The 22,250-nt window shown below is 36.5% G+C and overlaps 1 protein-coding gene across 2 annotated transcripts in view; it reads right to left on the bottom strand.

Moving 5' to 3' along the window:
- Nucleotides 1-22,250, bottom strand: part of LOC120537389 (zinc finger MYM-type protein 3-like) — a 180,756-nt gene that overhangs the window by 54,230 nt on the left and 104,276 nt on the right. For both annotated transcript variants that reach the window (XM_039766293.1, XM_039766292.1), the window contains exons 11-16: nucleotides 20,059-20,209; nucleotides 19,629-19,801; nucleotides 13,407-13,572; nucleotides 12,637-12,686; nucleotides 12,153-12,315; nucleotides 7,047-7,162 (exon numbers count right to left, since the gene is read on the bottom strand). In XM_039766293.1, the coding sequence (XP_039622227.1) occupies nucleotides 7,047-7,162; nucleotides 12,153-12,315; nucleotides 12,637-12,686; nucleotides 13,407-13,572; nucleotides 19,629-19,801; nucleotides 20,059-20,209 (819 nt within the window). The remainder of the gene's footprint in view (nucleotides 1-7,046; nucleotides 7,163-12,152; nucleotides 12,316-12,636; nucleotides 12,687-13,406; nucleotides 13,573-19,628; nucleotides 19,802-20,058; nucleotides 20,210-22,250) is intronic.

Below are 22,250 nucleotides of genomic sequence, written 5' to 3'. Positions count from 1 at the left end.
TTCAGTTTTTATTCACAATTTGTTTAGTGTCCCAACTTTTTTGGAATCCGGTTTGTGTGCATATATATATATATATATATACACACACACACACACACACACCCACCCACATATATATTCATATATATACACATATACATATCCACATATATATCTACATATATATATTAGGGGTGGGACTCAATTAAAAAAATTAATCCAATTAATTAGAGGCTGTGTAATAATTAATCTTGATTAATCGTATGTAATCACACACGTAAATTTGCCCCAAATCGCAAATTTTATTTTTTACTTTAAAAGTGTTTTAGTGGGCAACAGAATCAAATAATAGACATGGACATGAATATTGTAAACTCAAGCTCTTTTAATTTCTGAAAAATAAAAAATGCTTTTAAACTGCATTTGAATTCAAAACAGAAACAAAAATATCATCAATGGTTTAAATTGGGCAGACTTAAAAATAAAGTGGTAGTTTAAGTACTTTAAGTACATTTTCATGGTATTGTCTTTAAATAATAATAAATAAAAAAATAAGTCAGAAATATAAAAGGTAATTTGACTAGCCTCACCTTTAAACTGTGAGTAACCTTAGCCAAAATTATTTTGTACATTAGGCTAAAACAGTGTGATCATTGAACATTTTGTAATTAGATGTAATTAGAATTACTAACGGTCACGGAAGTCTAATGATCCCCAGTAAGAGCCACAAAGTCCACTTTCTGTAATGCATCTAATTTTGCTTGCTTTTCAGTGAGCACAAAACCATGCTTTTATCAAGGCTTCGCTCGGGTAGTTTTTTGAAATGAAATTTTCCTCCTATCAGTCGTAGGAACGCGCTTCATTCTGACTCTAACATTTTTGTAGCTGTGATGTGTGCATCAGTGTAATCGATGTACCAGAAAATCATGCATTGACAAAAAATTTCCCCTTTGCTTGGAATTGAAAGTGTGAATAAATGCGTTATTTTTTGTTATGGAGTACATGCATCGAAGCTTCTCAGCTGTGCTTGTGCTAAGAAAAGGAAAGATTTTAAAAATAACGTAACATGATTCTGCATTAACCGCATATTTTTTCATACGTCCTAAACCAAGGAGATGCGAGGTTAAAATTAATCAGGAAGCGTGCGTACATACTCAGTACATCCCTCTCGAATGAACCTCGGATGTCGGCGCTAGAGGCAAAGCCTCTACAATTATGCCACGGCGTGTGGCTTGTCTATTTGAGAGTATGTAGATCGGGGTGTGTATATATATATATATATATATATATATATATATATATATATATATATATATATATATATATATATATATATATATATATATATATATATATTCACAGCAGAGAAGTAGTGTGTTAAAGAAGTTATGAAAAAGAAAAGGGAACATTTTAAAAATAACGTAACATGATTGTCAATATACAGTAATTGCTTTGTGAGTGTTATTGAGTGTTGCTGTCATCAAGGATTTGATTATCATTATTTGTTTCAATCAGAGTCGTATTTGTAGGATGTGTTGTGTTCAAGTTACATTCCGTGTTTGTCAATCGTTGTAAAGATAACAGATTTCATTCATTGATTCGTTTCTTACTGCATCAATAAACAGCTCGTCTTCCTCTTTATCTGAGATGTGACACACTGCATGCACAGGTTTTTTTTACACTGTCTACCTTTAGCGGGACATTCACTTTTTCCACCGTGTGCTTTGTTTCCGCAGTAGCTGCACTTATGAATATGCTTGTATATATCAGATGCTTCATATTTTTTTGCTGCCTTCTCAATTGTGTAATTCGGTTTTTGTTCAGCACTCTTTGGAACTGTTGCTTTTTGTCTGTGCACCGCGCCAGTTCACGTGGAGCCGCTTGGTGTTCTTGCATCGAAGGTTCCCAGCTGTGCTGGTGCCATCTCGTGATGTCCACGGCTGTATGTAATGTCAGCTAAGACCCGGCACTTAAAAGTTTCTCTCGCAGTTTCGCTGAATTTGTGCCAAACACCACCCTGACCATCTCATCTTCCTCTGCATAAGCACAGTCCTTCACCCGTGAATATTTAGCGGCAGTATTTCTATTGGATTGCCGCTGACGGACAGCCTTATATGGGCAGGCACTAAATTACAAACACCAGCGGCAGCCTGTCTATGAACTTAATTTAAACTTTAGGTTTACACCGTGCTTTGTTTCCGAAGTAGCAGCACTCATGAATATGGTTGTATATGTCATTCGCTCGCTTCTTATTGTTTTGCTGCCTTCTCAATTATATAATGCATGTTTTCTTCAGCGCTTTATTGAGCTGTTCCTGGTTTTCTACGTACTGTGTTGATAGTCAGTTCACGTGATTACGTGGGAGGCGTGATGACGTCACACAAAACTCCGCCCCCCCGGCCTTCCAGCTAAACTCCGTTACAGTATATGGAGGAAAATAGCTTCCAGTTATGACCATTACGCGTAGAATTTCGAAATGAAACCTGCCCAACTTTTGTAAGTAAGCTGTAAGGAATGAGCCTGCCAAATTTCAGCCTTCTACCTACATGGGAACTTGGAGAATTAGTGATGAGTCAGTGAGTGAGTGAGTGAGTCTGTCAGGGCTTTGCCTTTTATTAGTATAGATAATATTCTTCAACCAGTTTAAAAATAGAATTAAAATCCAATATTCATAGCAAGGCAAGACAGTCATAAAAATACAACTAACAGAAAACAGATCATATTGTAAATACCACAGCTGAAAGATAGGTTTTCTTTGCCTTACTGATTAAAAGGCCATACTTAAGATAAAAGAGCTTCACGGCACCAGAGGTGGCTCTAGAGCCTGCCAATGTACTAAAACAAAAAAATAGTCAAGACTAATTGAAGTGAAGCTATTTACTGTATTTTGTAAACTTTTACAGGGAAAATACCGTATGTATCACAAGTGTCATTTTAGGACCCCAGCCACTGCAGACACTATAAGCATACACCTGTACTCCCTCATAATGGACTTTTTAGAGCTTCCAATTTACTTAACATGCATGCATCTGAAAGGAAGTAAGAGTAGATGAAGAAAACTAAAGCTAACACAGAGAATTCAGGGGATGTGGAAAACTACACAGAGCGCAGCTGGACTGGAATCAAACCCTTATACCTGTAGCTATAGATCAGCACAAAAACTATCAGGGTGCCATGTAAACTAATTTTTCATTTCTATAATATACTATGCAACTGGGAAGTTAAGGGCATAACTGTATTACTGGGCACATTAACTCTTGTTACTTTAAAAAGTAAAATGAAAAAAAAAAATACATTGAAAACAATTTTATATAACTCCTTTTCCAGCAAATAAAAATAAAATGGGATAATAACTCATTGTCACTTGTGCATCTTCCTTACTGTGTTAACATGGTTGTAAGTAAAAATGGCACTGGTATTTGAAATGTCACTTTGTGCCAAAAAGTGTACATCTTCCAGACATTAATGGGGTTAAGCATGGGAAGTTTTCAGAGGTATCAAAGAACTGCCATTACAAAATGGAAGTGACCTGCTGGGGGCTTGGGAAGTAAGGAGTATGCTGCCTGATTATAACTGGCTATTCAATAACTTCCCCAAATAAAAGAAACAGTCATCATATACTATATATTCAGGATAGTTTGTTGCTGTTTCAATATAACATAGCTTTCATGCTAAAACATACCCGAGTGATTTACTGGATGCTGAGAGGTTTTTAGAGTAGGGTTTTATGTTGGCCCTGTCATTTATTTTACCGATGCAAAGCTATACATTTTATGATGTAAACTTTTAGCTTTTTACTGTCACCAGAGCTCTTTACAAATTGTATATTAATGCTGCACCTAGGGTTGGTGATATGATGATTCACTATCATCACAATCACAATGCATATTGCACAAGATGCATTTTTCTAGGTGTATTGTGGGTTTTATCATTTGGACTAAAGCATCTACCAAGCTGGTTAGTGCCACCTTTTAGGTTTCAAAGAGGCAAGTTTTTGTCTTTGGATGATTTCTACCTTACATCTAGAAAATAGGAATTAACGATTTCCACCTTTAATTATACTTTGTTTAATCAGAAATCAAATGCACTGGGAAGGCCTTGTTTTTGCTGGGGCGTGTGAATATGTACCAACATATAACATCACAACTATAATTTAATGAAAACTTGAGCTTCACTTTCAGAGCTCGCTTCAATTCTGCTTTTTTTTTTAACCAAGAGGAAACCACTGTTTTGCTAAGTTCCCAATGAAGTTAATTTCAGGGAAATTACTTTGGACTGTCCCCAAAATTAGAATTAGGTTTGTCCTTCTGCTATGACAAACCACTTGTACAGTGGGTACAGAAAGTATTCAGACCCCCTTCAATTTTTCACTCTTTGTTATATTGCAGTCATATGCTAAAATCATTTAAATTAATTTTTTCCTCATTAATGTACACACAGCACCCCATATTAACAGACAAAAAAAAATAATTTTTGAAATTGTTGCAGATTTATTAAAAAAGAAAAACTGATATCACATGGTCCTAAGTATTCATACCCTTTGCTCAGTATTTAGTAGAAGCACCCTTTTGAGCTAATACAGCCATGAGTCTCCTTGGGAAAGATGCAACAAGTTTTTCACACCTGGATTTGGGGATCCTCTGCCATTCCTCCTTGCTGATACTCTCCAGTTCTGTCAGGTTGGATGGTAAACGGTGGACAGCCATTTTTAGGTCTCTCCAGAGATGCTCAACTGGGTTTAAGTCAGGGCTCTGGCTGGGCCATTCAAGAACAGTCACAGAGTTGTTGTGAAGCCACTCCTTCGTTATTTTAGCTGTGTGCTTAGGATCATTGTCTTGTTGGAAGGTAAACCTTTGGCCCAGTCTGAGGTCCTTAGCACTCTGGAGAAGGTTTTTGTCCAGGATATCCCTGTACTTGGCCGCATTCATCTTTCCCTCGATTGCAACCAGTCATCCTGTCCCTGCAGCTGAAAAACACCCCCACAGCATGATGCTGCCACCGCCATGCTTCACTGTGGGGGCTGTATTGGACAAGTGATGAGCAGTGCCTGGTTGTCTCCACACATACCGCTTAGAATTAAGGCCAAAAAGTTCTATCTTGGTCTCATCAGACCAGAGAATCTTATTTCTCACCATCTAAGAGTCCTTCAGGTGTCTTTTAGCAAACTCCATGCGGGCTGTCATGTGTCTTGCACTGAGGAGAGGCTTCCGACAGGCCACTCTGCCATAAAGCCCTGACTGGTGGAGGGCTTCAGTGATGGTTGACTTTCTACAACTTTCTCCCATCTCCTGACTGCATCTCTGGAGCTCGGCCAAAGTGATCTTTGGGTTCTTCTTTACCTCTCTCACCAAGGCTCTTCTCCCCCAGTAGCTCAGCTTGGCCGGACGGCCAGCTCTAGGAAGGGTTCTGGTCGTCCCAGACGTCTTCCATTTAAGGATTATGGAGGCCACTGTGCTCGGGAACCTTAAGTGCAGCAGAATTTTTTTGTAACCTTGGCCAGATCTGTGCCTTGCCACAATTCTGTCTCTGAGCTCTTCAGGCAGTTCCTTTGACCTCATGATTCTCATTTGCTCTGACATGCATTGTGAGCTTTAAGGTCTTATATAGACAGGTGTGTGGCTTTCCTAATCAAGTCCAATCAGTATAATCAAACACAGCTGGACTCAAATGAAGGCGATCTCAAGGATGATCAGAAGAAATGGAAAGCACCTGAGTTAAAAGTGTGAGTGTCACAGCAAAGGGTCTGAATTCTTAGGACCATGTGTTATCAGTTTTTCTTTTTTAATACATCTGCAACAATTTCAAAAATTCTTTTTTTTGTCTGTCAATATGGGGTGCTGTGTGTACATTAATGAGGTAAAAAATTAATTTAAATGATTTTAGCAAATGGCTGCAATATAACAAAGAGTGAAAAATTGAAGGGGGTCTGAATACTTTCCGTACTCACTGTACATCCAGTTTACTGATCCTTTTATAACTAATTCCTGAAACTCACTACATCTAGGTGTCACTGGTGTCTATTAAATGATCCATCCATTTGTAGCAGCTGACCAATGCAGCAATACAGATCCCACTTGTGAAGTTCGAAGTACATGAAACTAACTTTCTACTGATAAGTAATCTTACACACACACACAAAAAAAAAAACCTACTTTTGCTTTTGTTCAACAAGTGCTACTTTAGAAAACAAATTCAGCTTTGGTGGCAATAATACAGCCAAATGCCACAGACCATCCCACTTAACTATACAGCTAAGAATTGATGATACATTTAAGGTAGTTTTTAGTTTTAATGGAATTATGATTATTGTTGGTATTTTTTTTCACCATTATTGAGACAAATGTATTTAGTTTTGTTTTCATCAATTTGGCTAGATAATGAAGACGATACAATTAATACACTTAATACTAAAAGGACAAATGACCAAATTACATAATCTCATTTTTTTGGTTACTTTTTTTAAACAGAGCATGGCTGTTATCCTACATGGGTTGTGCCAGTTCAATTACTTTCAAGTTAGCCTTTTTTAGAACAACATTTACAACAATAAAGACAGCTGCATTTTGTACTTGACAAAGGTGCATGGTAAAAAAAAAAAATCATACATTCGTCTGCTTACATTTTTAAAAAAAAAAACAGTTGTATAGTTATTTTAATTATGTTTTGGTTGTAATTAATAAAAATTTTATTACGAAATAATATGAATTTTCAGCTTGATACCTATCACATAACACTCAACAGGCTAGTTTATATATTAAATGTAAATATTCACACTTGCTACAACAGAAAGTGTTGTGATCACTCTATTTTTCCCCTGTGTGATGTCATCAAGACAACTCTCGTAGGTCTAACTTGCACTTGACTAAAAGTGTAACAAATTTATAAATTCTGGAACACTGAAAAAGCAGTGCAATAGGAGGCAGCATCTATAATGTTTGTGTATTTACTCAAAGCATTCCTGCTTTAAGAAGAAGAAAAAAACAGTTTAAAAGAAAAAAAAAAATCAATCATTCATATGATATTCATGATATGATTTTTTCTTATAACACAAAGTAGCTATTACTCACCGGGAGAGGCATTGTGAAAGGCACTGGCACATTTTGACAGTACATATGCATAGGCACTGGCACATAAACTGGAACTGGGATAGGAAGAACAATCAGCTGTGGCTTCCATTCTTCTTCTGAAACAGACATGAATATATGTGAATATTACATATTTATGAGATAATTAGATATTTTAATACACAGTTACTGTCTAAACTAAGTAACTTTGGTGGTGTGCCATGCTCTGAAATGTTCATAAAGTGTATCAGTTTCACACTCTGTGATTACAATTTAATATTTTTTTTTATTTTTAGCACAAATTCTGACCCAATTATATGAAAGTACCAGAGAGATCAGGATCATAGGCATCTTTTTATTTATTTCAAATCAGGCAGATAAAAAGTTAGTTTTGAAAATGTGCAAGGACCTGGGTATGTAAAAATGATGCAATATTTCAATCATATACAAAAAAGGGCTATATATTAAAAAAAAAAAAAAACAGCAATACACAGCATACATTACCAATCAATATGATAATAACAAATACAAACAACCCCCCTCAGGAAGTTTACCCTCCTCTCCAAATGTTCAAAATGCAACATTAAGACATTTGTGTCACAGTCCTCAGGCACTGATGAGATGTTTGCATCTATTCATAATTGATAATAATTCATAATCAATTCATAATTTTTGACAATGCATTCGGAAGTCCCAATTGTAAGCAATCTGCAAGATCCATCCATCCATCCTCTTCCGCTTATCCGAGGTCGGGTCGCGGGGGTAGCAGCTTAAGCAGAGAAGCCCAGACTTCCCTCTCCCCGGCCACTTCTTCCAGCTCTTCCGGGAGAATCCCAAGGCGTTCCCAGGCCAGTCAGGAGACATAGTTCCTCCAGCGTGTCCTGGGTCTTCCCCAGGGCCTCCTCCCGGTTGAACGTGCCCGGAACACCTCACCAGGGAGGCGTCCAGGAGGCATCCTGATCAGATGCCCGAGCCACCTCATCTGACTCCTCTCGATGTGGAGGAGCAGCGGCTCTACTCTGAGCCCCTCCCGGATGACTGAGATCCTCACCCTATCCTTAAGGGAAAACCCAGACACCCTGCGAAGGAAACTCATTTCAGCCGCTTGTATTCACAATCTCGTTCTTTCGGTCACTACCCATAGCTCATGACCATAGGTGAGGGTAGGAACGTAGATCGACTGGTAAATTGAGAGCTTTGCCTTATGACTCAGCTCTTTTTTCACCACAACAGACCGATGCAGAGCCCGCATCACTGCGGATGCCGCACCGTTCCGCCTGTCAATCTCACGATCCATTCTTCCCTCACTCGTGAACAAGACCCCGAGATATTTAAACTCCTCCACTTGGGGCAGGATCAACCCCCAACCCTGAGAGGGCACTCCACCCTTTTCCGGCTGAGGACCATGGTCTCGGATTTGGAGGTGCTGATTCTCATCCCAGCCGCTTCACACTCAGCTGTGAACCGCTCCAGAGAGAGCTGAAGATCACGGCCTGATGAAGCAAACAGGACAACATCATCTGCAAAAAGCAGTGACCCAATCCTGAGTCCACCAAACCGGACCCCTTCAACACCCTGGCTGCGCCTAGAAATTCTGTACATAAAAGTTATGAACAAATCGGTGACAAAGGGCAGCCCAATCTGCAAGAGCTTTTATTAAATAAAAAATAAGACACTATTCTCTTCTTGCCAGTACACCCTGAGTCCCCCAGGAGGTTAGGCAAAAGAAGCTGCAGAAACAACACTAATACAGGTGCATCTCAATAAATCAGAATATCATCGAAAAGTTAATTTATTTCAGTAATTCAATTCAAAAAGTGAAACTCATATATAGATTAATTACACACAGAGTGATATATTTCAAGTGTTTATTTCTTTTCATTTTGCTGATTCTGGCTTATAGCTAATGAAAACCCAAAATTCAGTATCTGAGAAAATTAGAATATGGTGAAAAAGTTCAATATTGTAGACTCATGGTGTCACACTCTATTCAGCTAATTAACCCAAAGCACCTGCAAAGGTGTGCTGACTTGACAGTTGTTCAGAAGAGTGAGCCACAAAAGGTCATTGCTAATGAAGCTGGCTGTTCACAGAGTGCTGTATCCACACATATTAATGGAAAGTTGAGTGGAAGAAAAAAATGTGACAGAAAAAAGTGCACAAGTAACAGGGATAACCACAGCCTTGACTGGATTGTGAAGTCAGTGCTTCAAGAACCACCACACACAGACATATCCAGGACATGGGCTACAACTGTCACAATCCTTGTGTCAAGCCACTCCTGAATCAGAGACAACATCAAAAGCATCTTACCTGGGCTAAAGAGAAAACAGACTGGACTGTTGCTCAGTGGTCCAAAGTCCTCTTTTCAGATGAAAGTAAATTTTGCATTTTTTTTTGGAAATCAAGGTCCCAGAGTCTGGAGGAAGAGTGGAGAGGCACAGAATCCAAGCTGCTTGAGGTTCAGTGTGATATTTCCACAGTCAGTGATGATTTGGGGAGCCATGTCATCTGGTGGTGTTGGTCCATTGTGTTTTATCAAGTCCAAAATCAGCTCAGTCGTCTGCCAGGAAATTTTAGAGCACTTCATGCTTCCCTCTGCTGACAAGCTTTGCTGATTTAATTTTCTAGCAGGACTTGGCACCTGCCCATATTGCCAAAAGCATCAATACCTGGTATAATGACCATGGAATCACTGTGCTTGATTGGCCAGCAAACTTGCCTGACCTAAACCCCATAGAGTATTGTAAAGAGGAAGATGAGACACCAGACCCCACAATGCAGACGTGCTGAAGACCGCTATCAAAGCGTCCAGTGCTTCCATAACACCTCAGCAGTGCCATAGGCTGATCGCCTCCATTCCACGCCGCACTGATGCAGTAATTCATGTAAAGGGATCCCAGACCAAGTACTGAGTGTGTACATGGTCATACTTTTCAGTAGACCAACATTTCTGTATTAAAAATAATTTTCTTTTATTGGTCTTATTCTAATATTCTAATTTTCTGAGATATTCAATTTTGAGTTTTCATTACCTGTAAGCCATAATCAGCAAAATGAAAAGAGTTAAACGCTTGAAATATTACCACTCTGTGTGTAATTATTCTATATAATATATACGGGTTTCACTTTTGAATTGAATTACTGAAATAAATAAAATTTTCAATATTTTAATTTATTGAGATGCACCTGTATTTAAACATTTTCCAGTGATGCTTTTTTTATTATTACAGAATACGGCAAATTGGAATTTCAAGTAAACTTTGGTTTCCCCAAAAGAAGGGTTTGAAAGTTTTTCAATAGGGGCTAGACAAAATACTTGTCTGCTATAAAACTAAGTCCACAATGGTATTTCTTTCACCTCTAAGATAGGTTGTGATCTCTGGAAGTTACAAGAAGGGGCTGACTTAATGTGGCAAACAAATGACAAATTCTAAAGACTTTCCAAAGTCCATACAAATATTGACTCATGTCAGAGTCAAGGGGTATATCACATTATCAGAAAATGGCCATGAAGTTAATTACAGTATAGTCAAGAAACTTGCTACACAGAAGATTTTTAAAAGAAAAGTTAATGATTGCTATACTGTCAAAATGCACATAGTTGGTAAGATGTATAGACATTTTAATTTCTCCCAAACGTGGTTGAAACTGACAAAGTACTTCCTATCCACCATTCCTTATTTTACATTTAATAAAATATTAAATGCTTTTGATTATGACCTAACATTTTACTTTAAATAATACAATAAACAAAAATGGTTAAGTACAAAAATATTGGCAACTTTAATCTAATTCATTCATAACACAGACTTTGGAGACAATAACTGCAATTCCATAAGCTCTGAATGACATTTCTACACTTAGCAAGCAACAAAAAGTTTCAGCTCTTTCAACAGATGCTCAATTGTTTAAGTCATTACACTGCTGTAGGACCCAGGACCTAAGACAGAAACATTAATTTCTGACACTGGGGCTGTATAGTTTTGATCCAAACTGTGCTGACAATCTGCTGATTTAATTGTAGCCTGCAGATTCAAAGCACCCAGTGTCAGAGGCTGCCAAGACAAGCCCAAAGCATTATTAAGACCCTCTATGATTCAAAGTAGATAGGATGTTCTTTTTTTCTGTAAGCATAGTTATGATTTACCAAATAGCTCTAATATGCATCTGTTCAAAGTACATTTTTCCAGAAGGACTATTGCTTCATGCACTTTGGCACATTCCACTGGGCTTTCTTTTGCTTTTCTCTCTTAGAAATGGGGTTGTTTTATGTCTTCTACCCATTTTTATTTCCACAATAACGGATGCTGTAACTTGATACAGTTGTAACTTGAGACAGAAGGTCAGCTTGGATCTGTTTTGAAATTTTCTTTGGTTCTTTTTGTACCACTCAAAAAATGTTTTTCTTTAATCTTCAGTCAGTGTTTCTATTGTGGCCACATCCTGGAATGTTTACTACAGTACAGTGGGCCTTGAGCTTCTTGAGGGCATCAGTGATCACAGGAATATCAAGCTCATTGGAAATGTTATTGTAGCCTTGGCTATTACTTTGTGCTTTACTCTATGCTTTTCCTTCTCTTTTTCATATTTTAGGCTGATACACAGAGACGCAAAACAACTGGGTACTTGTTTCAATTTAAACTTATTAAATGAGTGATTACACAAATGAAGACACATATGATAATAATTAAAAAGATTAGTCTGTTTGAAGTATCACTATCATGAAATTTTTTCTTACAACATCTATACGTCCAAATAATTTTGCCAAGCCAGTTTGTAACATATTTGTAGGATAAGGAAGAATTTTGCTCTTTTTATACCTTTTTTCTTTCTCTTTTTTTCACCACAAACCAAAGAAATTATTGTATGGACGACAAAAGATCTTCTGAATGGAACGGTACCAAAACTTTCAGCCATGTCTGTAAATCAGTAACTGGTACTAAAGATGCCTCTGACAACTATTAAATATTAATTCATGTCTTTTAAAGATTTCAATTTTCTTTGCAGCCTGTACTGAAATTAATTTACACAAGGACATATTTTCAATATTCAAATAGTAAGGATCATTATCAGTGTGAGCAATAAAATTATTTATAATAGTTTTACCTGTCTGGCAACCCTTTGACTTCATTTCAGGTCGGCAAGAAACTCCTCTATTTTGCATTAGTGGCTTGCACATAGCAGCTTTGTTCTTACGCGGAGTAGGTGTGGGAGGAGGTGGAGAAGGTGGAGAGGGGGGACTCTGGGCAACAACTGTTTTTCCTGCAGGCTGAAAACAGACAAAAGGGCACTTTCAACACACATTATTTTAAAAAATTCTTTCATGTCCTTTCCAGCCTTCAAAATAATGGATAAAGATGCTATTGAATTAAATTACATTTATTTCTGAAAATTTAAATATAAACCAATTATTTTAGCCATAAATATATGGTCAACTTGCTACTGGATTTCACAACCTAATGTCATGCTTCATTATAAATGCCTTAATGTCATGTGAGACTTTTAAATGTCAACAGGGTGGAATACAAAGGCAATTTTTTAAAGCCACAATATTTCATGAAAAAATATTTAAAAAAAAATATTAGCTTACTTCAAATTTTTTTGTTTCAGTTGTTGGGGTTTTGGGTTCCTGTGTTTGACCTAAAACAGAAAAACAAAGCAATTTACATATTCAACATGGTCTTTTTAAAATATTCAGTATTGAATGGTGGTAGGTAGTCTGCATAAGAAAAAAAATATTTATCCACAGAATTTTCTAAACATGAAAGCATATTTATATATAAATTAGCTGTCAACAATACTTTCTAAGAAATGCAGGTGAAAAACAGCTTGACTGAAATGTATTCTGGTAATGTAAACAGTAGTCATATTTTAAAATTAAAATATTAAATGAATTTCTAAAGTGCCAACAAGCATTATTTGATGTTACACTCAAACACTGAAGAATATAAGGTTGATGCATCTTATTAATACATTTTATATAATAAAATTTACATAAGTCACACATGTGGACAATTTGTTGACTGTAGCAAAGGGTAATAGATGACTGAACATGGCTGCTAATGAACAAAAATAATTATTGATTATCATAGCATAAATATGTGTATAAGCTATTTTGATGACTTTCCTATCAGAGTCATGCATAATTTTAGGCATATTTACATTCAGAGCTGAACATAAATTAACAGAAACTTGACTAAGACTTCAATCAAGACTACAGCCCCCAAAGCCCCCCACCACCCCACTGTTTCAAGCATTAGATCTAGACATAAATGACATAAATATTAATTTAGCTACAGATCTAAAGTGGTACTGTGGAAGTTCTTATATATAAGGTAATTAGAAATATATGGTACATACTGTTAAGAAGGCTTTCAGGTCCTTTTTGTGTATCTAGATTTGGTTGATTCTGTTGACTGTAGAAACGTAGTAGACATTGCTGGTTACAATAATGCTTAATCTCTCCACGCCAGTGTATGGTTTCTAAAAGCTTTCCTTGTCTCTTGCACGCATGACATCTAGCTGCCTGTATTAAAATGTAACAAAATAAAAACACACTTTCCCAATCATTCTAGTCCACATGATAACTTGTATTATCATGTATAAGTGAAAAGGCATGATGCAATAATGCAAATCTGATGTTTCAGTCTAACATTAGTGGGTTTCCAAAGAAGTTTCTTGTGAAAAAGTGAAATAAAATGTTTTTCTTTAACATATATGAACATATCAAAATTTCATTTTTACTTAACGGTATCAATAAATAAAGGTAACAAAATTGGTAAAAAGAAAAAATATACAATCTGATCTAATACTTTATTCAATTAAAATGAACAGCTATGGCATTTCTGTAATTATACCCTTGATTCTAATAGATATTTCTCACTCAGGTAAGCATTTCTGTCTATCAATCTCTGAAATTGACTAGGAGAAAGTCCCCACACCCCCGACCTTGTGTGCAGAAGTCTTTCAGATGTGTAATGTTTGAGGGGTGTCTTGTGTGCACAGCCCGGTTCAAATCCCAAAGCACCTTGATGGAATTCCTTCCAATCTTCCAGAACCTTCCATTTCTTTTTCAGCAATTCTTTGGTGAATATACAGGTTTGCTTAGGGGGATTGTCATGTTGCAAGATACACTTTCAGTTCAGCTTTAATCTTCTGACAGATGGTATCAAATTATCCTTGCGCACCCTCTGATACAATGGGGAATTCATTGCAGATTCATAGATGGTGAGATGCCCAGACCCTAATGTAAGAAAGCAGCACCAAACTGCCATATCATAATTTCCATTTGCTATCAGGTTCTTCTGGTCAAATGATGTTTTGACAGTGCATGTTGGCCCCACCCTCCTGTTGCACCGAGACCCGTCAAAAGTCAAAAAAAACGAAAACAGCAGAGCTCAAATATATTCCAAACAAGGAGTTGGTGCAAAAAGCGAACTGTGCTTTTGTTTTGAACACTGAATTGATTTGTAATAAAGTACAGTGCATCCGCATTGACAATAAATAATCTATAAAACCATTGCCAATCCATGAGTTTAAAAACGAGAATTGAAAACAAGAATAAAACCATCACAGTCATCAGGTCAATGTTTCATCTGACGGGTGACAGGTTCAATCCCCACTGCCTCCTATATTTGCCGTTTTCAGTAGTGCGCTGCTCTTATTGTTAATATTATACAATACACACATACATTTTGTTTGCGTCTGTAACAGACAGTGCACATTTATAGTACTGTACTTGTAAAAGTTATCTTTTTTTTCCACTTTTATTCTCTTAGTCACAATCACGATACATAATAACGCCCTAGGGATCTGATGCTATTAGTTTTTATTTGAAACTGGGAATAACTGTAGATGTGAGTAGTGGTTTGAGGCAAGTGAACTGGATATTCTCTGATCTGGAGGGATAAAAGCTAACGCACAAACGCTGGAGAATCTGCCTTCCTCGTATCTCACCGTCACGTTATTTATTTTTTTTAATTCAGTTTTATTGGATGTATTAGTATGCACCTTATGGTGTATGATGTCCAAAAAAAAAAAAAACAGATGTAGGTAATATGTGACATTTTGAAGAAATCATTTTATGACCCGAAAAGTCCCAATCAGAAAACGTCATCGCACTAATGCAATATATTTTGAGAACAAACAGCGTCAGATCGGGTGTAAATTTACGCTGGCGCTGTTTAGAGTCAGATAAGGAGAAATGCAATTTTGCTTAAAATATAAAGGAAATGTGTCACTTTTAACTTTAATATGCTTTTTGGTGCTCAGTTCATCTTCTGCTCACTTAACTAATCACAGTAACAACAAGCAAGGGTGCCAAAACTTTTGAATGCTACTGACTGTACCATCTTTATTTACAGATACTGCTTAAATTAAGATCAAACTCAAATATACTCATATATGAAAAACAAAGAAAAAAAAACATTTTATGTGTTGTACTTACTTTCAAAAGAATTTATTCATGTCAATATAGGCTTTTATTTCATTTAACAGATATACATCCTTCAGTAAATAGTTTGGCAACCATATTTCATACAGATATGGGCTTGAATTAATTACTGCTCCTACTTTTCCTAATGTGTAGGTATCAAGATAGTCAAGATATGATATTTGACCTGGCCATTCTTGAGATCCATTTCCTTAACCATTAATCTGTCTCAAGGCTCTGGAGAGGCAGTGCTCAATTCAGCAGCATTCAACATAAGGCACAAACCAATTTTGTATTGGTCACCCATTCATTTAAAGACATACACTCAGACACAGATTTTTGCAATAAAAAGGAAAATCTGGAGTACTGACTCTAACATTTCAAAAACATGAAACTTTTTACATTTATCTATTCTTTTGTATATTTGTTGCAATATGAAGAATCACTATCATGATTTTTTTGTCTTAAGCTTAAATCACAACAGAGGGCCTGCATCCTCCTCTTGAATGTTTCATTATGGTTCAACTCAGATTACTCTGATGGCAAGTACTAACAGACTTTCACTAAGTTTATTTTGTTTTTTCTTTATTGCCAAAAAAAAGCAAATTGCTTATAAATCTATCCAGAACATATTGTTCAATAAATTTTTAGGATTATTCAATCTTTTGCAAACTGGCACTGGACAGCAAAGTTCTTTTTTGAGAGAAAAGGTCTTTCCTTGACCACCTGACAATGAATGTAGTTTTCATTTGGCTTGCAACGTACTTCTGAATTCCATACAGCAAATAGATCCTAGGAGCCTTGGTTGTAATTATGATGTTATTTCAGGCATTCTGGAAGGATTTTCTTGTTGCTTTGTGAAATGATTGTAAAGGATACTCAGAAGCATAATCATTGATGTTTTTAAAATGGAAATTCCTTAAGACAAATTGTCTGAGTGTCTGATCTTATAACCCTCTTCAAACCAGCAAGCTTTCAGAACACATCCTGCCATTGACCCTATAAATCAAGACTTCATGTATTACAGTAATACCTGAAGACAAAGCCAATACAATTTATATCTTGTCTTATGACTAGCTCTTTAATTCATTAACTTGGTAACAAATCCTTTCAGCACAATGTTTATACTATATTTAATAAAAATCTTATGTGATTCTTGTGTACAGTGTGTGTGTAAATACTGAATTAATCTGTTTAAAAATCAATTTACAAGTCTTTCACAATTTCCTGTTATGCATGGTCTAATTTGTTCTGAGTTACAATAAGTCTTCATTTACAATTCTCAGGTTGCACCTATGGTCATGAGCTGTGGGTAGTGAATGAAAGAATGAGATCGCTAATACAAGCGGCAGAAATGAGTTTCCTCCACAGGGTGTCGAGGCTTTCCCTTAAAGATAGGGTGAGAAGCTCAGTCATCTGGGAGGGACTCAGAGTAGAGCCACTGCTCCTCCACATCGAGAGGAGTCAGATGAGGTGGCTCGGACATCTGATCAGGATGCCTCCTGGACGCCTCCCTGGTGAGGTGTTCCGGGAAAGTCCAACCGGGAGGAGGCCCGGGGAAGACCCAGGACAAGCTGGAGGGACTATGTCTCTAGGCTGGCCTGGGAATGCCTCAGGATTCCCCCGGAAGAGCTAGAAGAAGTGGCCGGGGAGAGGGAAGTCCGGGTATCTCTGCTCAAGCTGCAGCCCCTGCGACCCGATCTCAGATAAGCGGAAGAGGATGTATGAATTGTCGGATGGAAGTTGCACCTATTTTCTCTGGATTTTTGATCAAACGGCAAGCTTGGAAAAAGACCTTGTTATCTTGCAGATTTTTTTTTTCCACTCACTTTTAAAAGAAATAGTCTTTCGCCATGTGTATCACTCTGAAAATGTTTTAAAAAAATACTGTCTTGTTTCTTCAACTGCCATTTACTATTGCAAAGTCATGAATGGTGAACATGCTTGTTCCAGTATGTCAAGTTAAACTGTTTCTTTTTTTTGTTTTGTTTTTTGTTTGGCAAGAAAAGAAAGATCACAAACAGTATGTTGAAGTATGAGGGTAGCGCTAAGTTCTTCTATTGCCTGTAGGGAAGACAACAAAGGTAAAAGGGAGGGTGCAAAAGAACTGTGTATCCAAAACATCAAACCTGCGTTTGAAATAATGGATGGATTTCTTGAATGATGCACTCCAAACATTACACAGTTGAAACACTGTATGTGTACTGTGAGGAAAAGGGCAGAATTATTCACCTTACGTTGTGCTTCAGAGAACAGATGTTCACTTCAGTCTGAAGAAACTAAATGTGTTCTTTTTTAGAATCCATGAGTAAATGGCAGAGGACTTACAACTAGTTTTTTATGCATGCCAACATGTCTTACAAAGGCTAGAAGAAGGACAGAGGTAATTGAAAATTGTACTTTGTGTTTAAAATATTTATATCTTTAAATTAATGAGATGGATTTATTGGGGTCTATATAAAAATATATACAGTACATACCTGATTGTATTATTTTTTCTAATGACTTGGGTGTCATTTTTTTCCTAAAGTTTAAATTAATACCTTACTGTACTTTATAATGGGTTTTATATGTTTGGTTTATCGATTTAACATATAAACAGAAATTAATCGTCAATCTCATACAGAGGTTTGTGATTTGGTTATGGATAATATCAGAATCAAATTGACCCTATAGTTTTTTAACACTGTATACAGTGATCCCTCGCTATATCGCGCTTCGACTTTCGCGGCTTCACTCCATCGCGGATTTTAAATGTAAACATATCTAAATATATATCACGGATTTTTTGCTGGTTCGTGGATTTCTGCGGACAATGGGTCTTAATTTATGGTACATGCTTCCTCAGTTTGTTTGCCCAGTTGATTTCATACAAGGGACGCTATTGGCGGATGGCTTAGAAGCTACCCAATCAGAGCACGTATTACATATTAAATAAAACTTCTCAATGATATACGATATGCTTCCCACGCGTGCTTCGCACACTTCAAAGCTCTAACAGCCCGTATTGATTTTTGATTGTTTGCTTTTCTCTGTCTCTCTCACTCTCTCTGCTCCTGACGGAGGGGGTGTGAGCAGAGGGGCTGTTTGTTTAGAGGATACCGACACTCCTCTAAAAAATGCTGAAAGACTACCTTCACATTGATCCCTTCATTGCGGCCACTTTATCGCGGTGCTTCGCATACTTAAAAGCCCAACAGCCCTATTGATTTTTGATTGTTTACTTTTCTCTCTCTCTCTCTCTGACATTCTCTGCTCCTGACGCGCACTCCTTTGAAGAGGAAGTTATGTTTGCATTCTTTTAATTGTGAGAAAGAACTGTCATCTCTGTCTTGTCATGGAGCACAGTTTAAACTTTTGACTAAAGGGTGTTATTTCATGTCTAGAGGGCTCTAATAATGTTAAAAAACGTATTTAGAAGGTCGTAAACAGGTTTTCAATGCTCTAACTGCGAAAATATTAGATTTATAAATAAAGAATCCTACTTCGTCGAAATTCATTTATCTGTCTGGAGCGGATTAACTGCGATAAACGAGGGTTTACTGTATAACTGTGCGGAGAATATTTATAAAAAGTGTGGGAGAGTTTCTAAGGGCTTAAAATATATAAAAATAACCATACAAACATATGGTTTCTACTTCGTGGATTTTCACCTATCGCAGGGGGTTCTGGAACGCAATCCCCGTGATCGAGGAGGGATTGCTGTAATATCAATGTTTTAGAAAAGGTGTTGGTGCAATTTCATAGATGGTGACAGGATACAGCACACAACTATCAGATACAAAAATAAAAGGAAAAAAATTGTGATTTTGCACAGTATCACAGGATTACTACCTGAAAAACAATTTTCATAAAAAAGAACCACCTGAACATTTAATGATTTACTGTAAGGATTCATAAACCATCATGTACCACCTGATGTGGAACTAATTAAACGAACATTTAATTAGTTCATTAATTTTAAACATAAGGTTTATGTGTTGCAGTTTACAGTTTACAGCTGTATATCTAATAGGCAGATGAAGCTATAACTGAGGAAAAAATGCAGATCTAACAGATTAAACCAGTAATATTAACTTTCAAATGTTAAGTAATACTTCCTGTGCATACATAAGGTGCACTATCTGAGAGAAAATGGAAAAACCACGTACCTTTAAGTACCATAGAAGGTACTTGCTTTTACAGTCCTCACTGCAGAAGTCCCAGGTATTACCATCCAGCTCTTCTGTGACAGCTCTTTTGCACGTCTGTGAGCAGTATGTGCAAGTGATGCAACAAAGGCCAAGGTTCTTTGTGAAGTCCTGTTTGTACAGGAGGATGCACCCTTAAATAAAACAAGTTCTCAAAATTAGTTTAAGACTTCAAATTTGTCAAATCTTAGAAAGAGTCAGTCACAGAACCTTCCAGCTGTGATTACACACACTATCTATACAATGAAATGCTTTTTAAGAATAAAAATCAAAATTAAATAATTTTTGAAGAGAAATCACCTAAGACTGGCTGTTTAAAATAATGAAATTAGCTCTCCAACAAACAATAACTCAGCCTATATTTATAAAAAGAATCAGCATAAACAATTACCTTCACTGCAAAAATTTTTCTCAACACCCGAGAACTTGATCTTTTCATGAAGTAGTTTTTCCTGTTTGCAGTACTCACAGACAGACACTACTCCACGAAGTCGCTTAAAGTCTTCACAGCATTCTTTGCAGCAAAACTGGTAAATAGTATTCTACAGATAAAAACAATATTTTTCTGAATAAAACATACATTTAAACTCCTTTTAGTGTACAACTAATAAAGCTGATTTTCTGTATGTGTGAATGAATGCCTTTAACTTTTTTTCTTTTTTAAATCAACAAGTTGACTTAATGTAGGTTTTATAGATTTAGAGTAAATAGTCAAGAGTATCTAAGAAGAATGAAAGGAAAAGCAGATAATTCCTAGCTGACAAGTAAGAGTTTTACTGAAATTACTTCACAGTTTGAGTTCAAATATATCCCCACTACCTGAAAAAGAAAATAAATTACTAGACAATGAAAAGAACAAAAAAAATTTATCGAGCTTTAATACTTAAAAGATGATAGCCTGTTCCATAATGTAAATACAAAAAGTTACACATGCAATCATTTCCTACCTTAATCAAATTTTCCTGCTGCATCGAGTTTGTGTTAAAACACTCAAAAAATGTTTATTTAAATTATGGTCATTTTCCAATTTTCAGCCAAAAGCTATCTGAAAAGTTTTCATGTTTCTGTAATCAATTGACTTTTTACATATTCAATTCAAGAACCCATCTTGAACAAGTACTGAATCAAATATTAAAATGATGAAGATAGTGTGATGAATTACTCAAGGCAAAATAATGTGATTCCTTCACCAGAGACGACCCCCCCCCCCATAAAAAACACTGATTTCTAGACTCTTTTATCATAATGTTGCAAACTGTAACACTGAGTGTACAGATTTATAAAAAGGAAGTACTGGCTCACTTGTGTTGAAATGCAAAAAGTAAATGGATTTCTGTTAACTGGCAACAATGCAAATTTACATGTAACTTTCAATACTTGTTTGAAAACTACAAAAAAATTTTCGAAAAATACAATTTACAAATTATGTGAATTTACTATTCAAATAATTATTTTGTGCTGTACTGTTAACTTTATGTCTATAACCACCACTAACAAACACTTTTTTGAAACTGAATACTTGTATATACTGAGCCTCAAAGGTTAAACAAAATTTGAATTGGCCAAAGCAAAAGATCAGCTGTAAAAAAAAGGTTTAAAAAAAGGAATGTACTGTATCCTTAAAATATAGCACATAATCTTACCTCTTAAGTGGGACAGGTCCTAACTTTAAATAATGAAAGCATCAAAAGTATAACAAGCATTAAGCCAGGTTTTCACTAATTAAATAAATCCATCCATTATCCAACCTGCTATACCCTAACAACAGGGTCACGGGGGTCTGCTGTAGCCAATCCCAGCCAACACAGGCTGCAAGGCATGAAACAAACCCCAGGCAGGGCACCAGCCCACTGCACGGCACACACACACACACACACACACACTAGGGACAAATTAGAATCGCCAATGCACCTAACCTTGCATGTCTTTGGACTGTGGGAGGAAACCCACACAGACACGGGGAGAACATGCAAACTCCATGCAGGGAGGACCCAGGAAGCGAACCCGGGTCTACTAACTGCAAGGCAGCAGTGCTCCAAACGAAATCATTCGAGATATAATGTGTTTAATCCTCTTTTCTTTATAGACTGAAATTTTTATCCTCTTTTTTTATATTCACAAAAGTTTGTGTTGGTTTAGAATGATATACATGGCAAGCAGTTGCAGATCTTGTAACTGTGTACAAATACAGTGGTATTATCAAAGACTACATACAATGGGTATGAAAACATAATTCTCAGACATAAAAGCCACTTCTACAAAATTATTCAGGACACTCACCTGTTTTATTTGGGTATAATCAAGACTTTCTACTATTTAACCAACATAACCAGTTTGCTTGGTGGCAACATCATGTATTCTAGTCACTGACGACGCACGTAAAATTGTAGCAGAAAACAACAAAATGTGTGTAACACAAAAGTTGGGAAACTTGCTCCTGAAGGACCAAACATTTTTGGAAGCCTAATGGCAAAAGTAGGTGATAGGGTTAAAAACAATATCATAATTAGTGCTGCAGTAAACCAATTTCCTTGATGGTAATCAATGATTAATATAATCACCTACTAATTTTGCTTTCATTTA

The sequence above is a fragment of the Polypterus senegalus genome, chromosome 10 (assembly GCF_016835505.1).
Source record: "Polypterus senegalus isolate Bchr_013 chromosome 10, ASM1683550v1, whole genome shotgun sequence".
Classification (NCBI taxonomy): Eukaryota; Metazoa; Chordata; class Cladistia; order Polypteriformes; family Polypteridae; genus Polypterus; species Polypterus senegalus.
The sequence above is the reverse complement of the archived record's forward strand: the minus strand, read 5'-3'. Positions and strand labels throughout refer to the sequence as shown.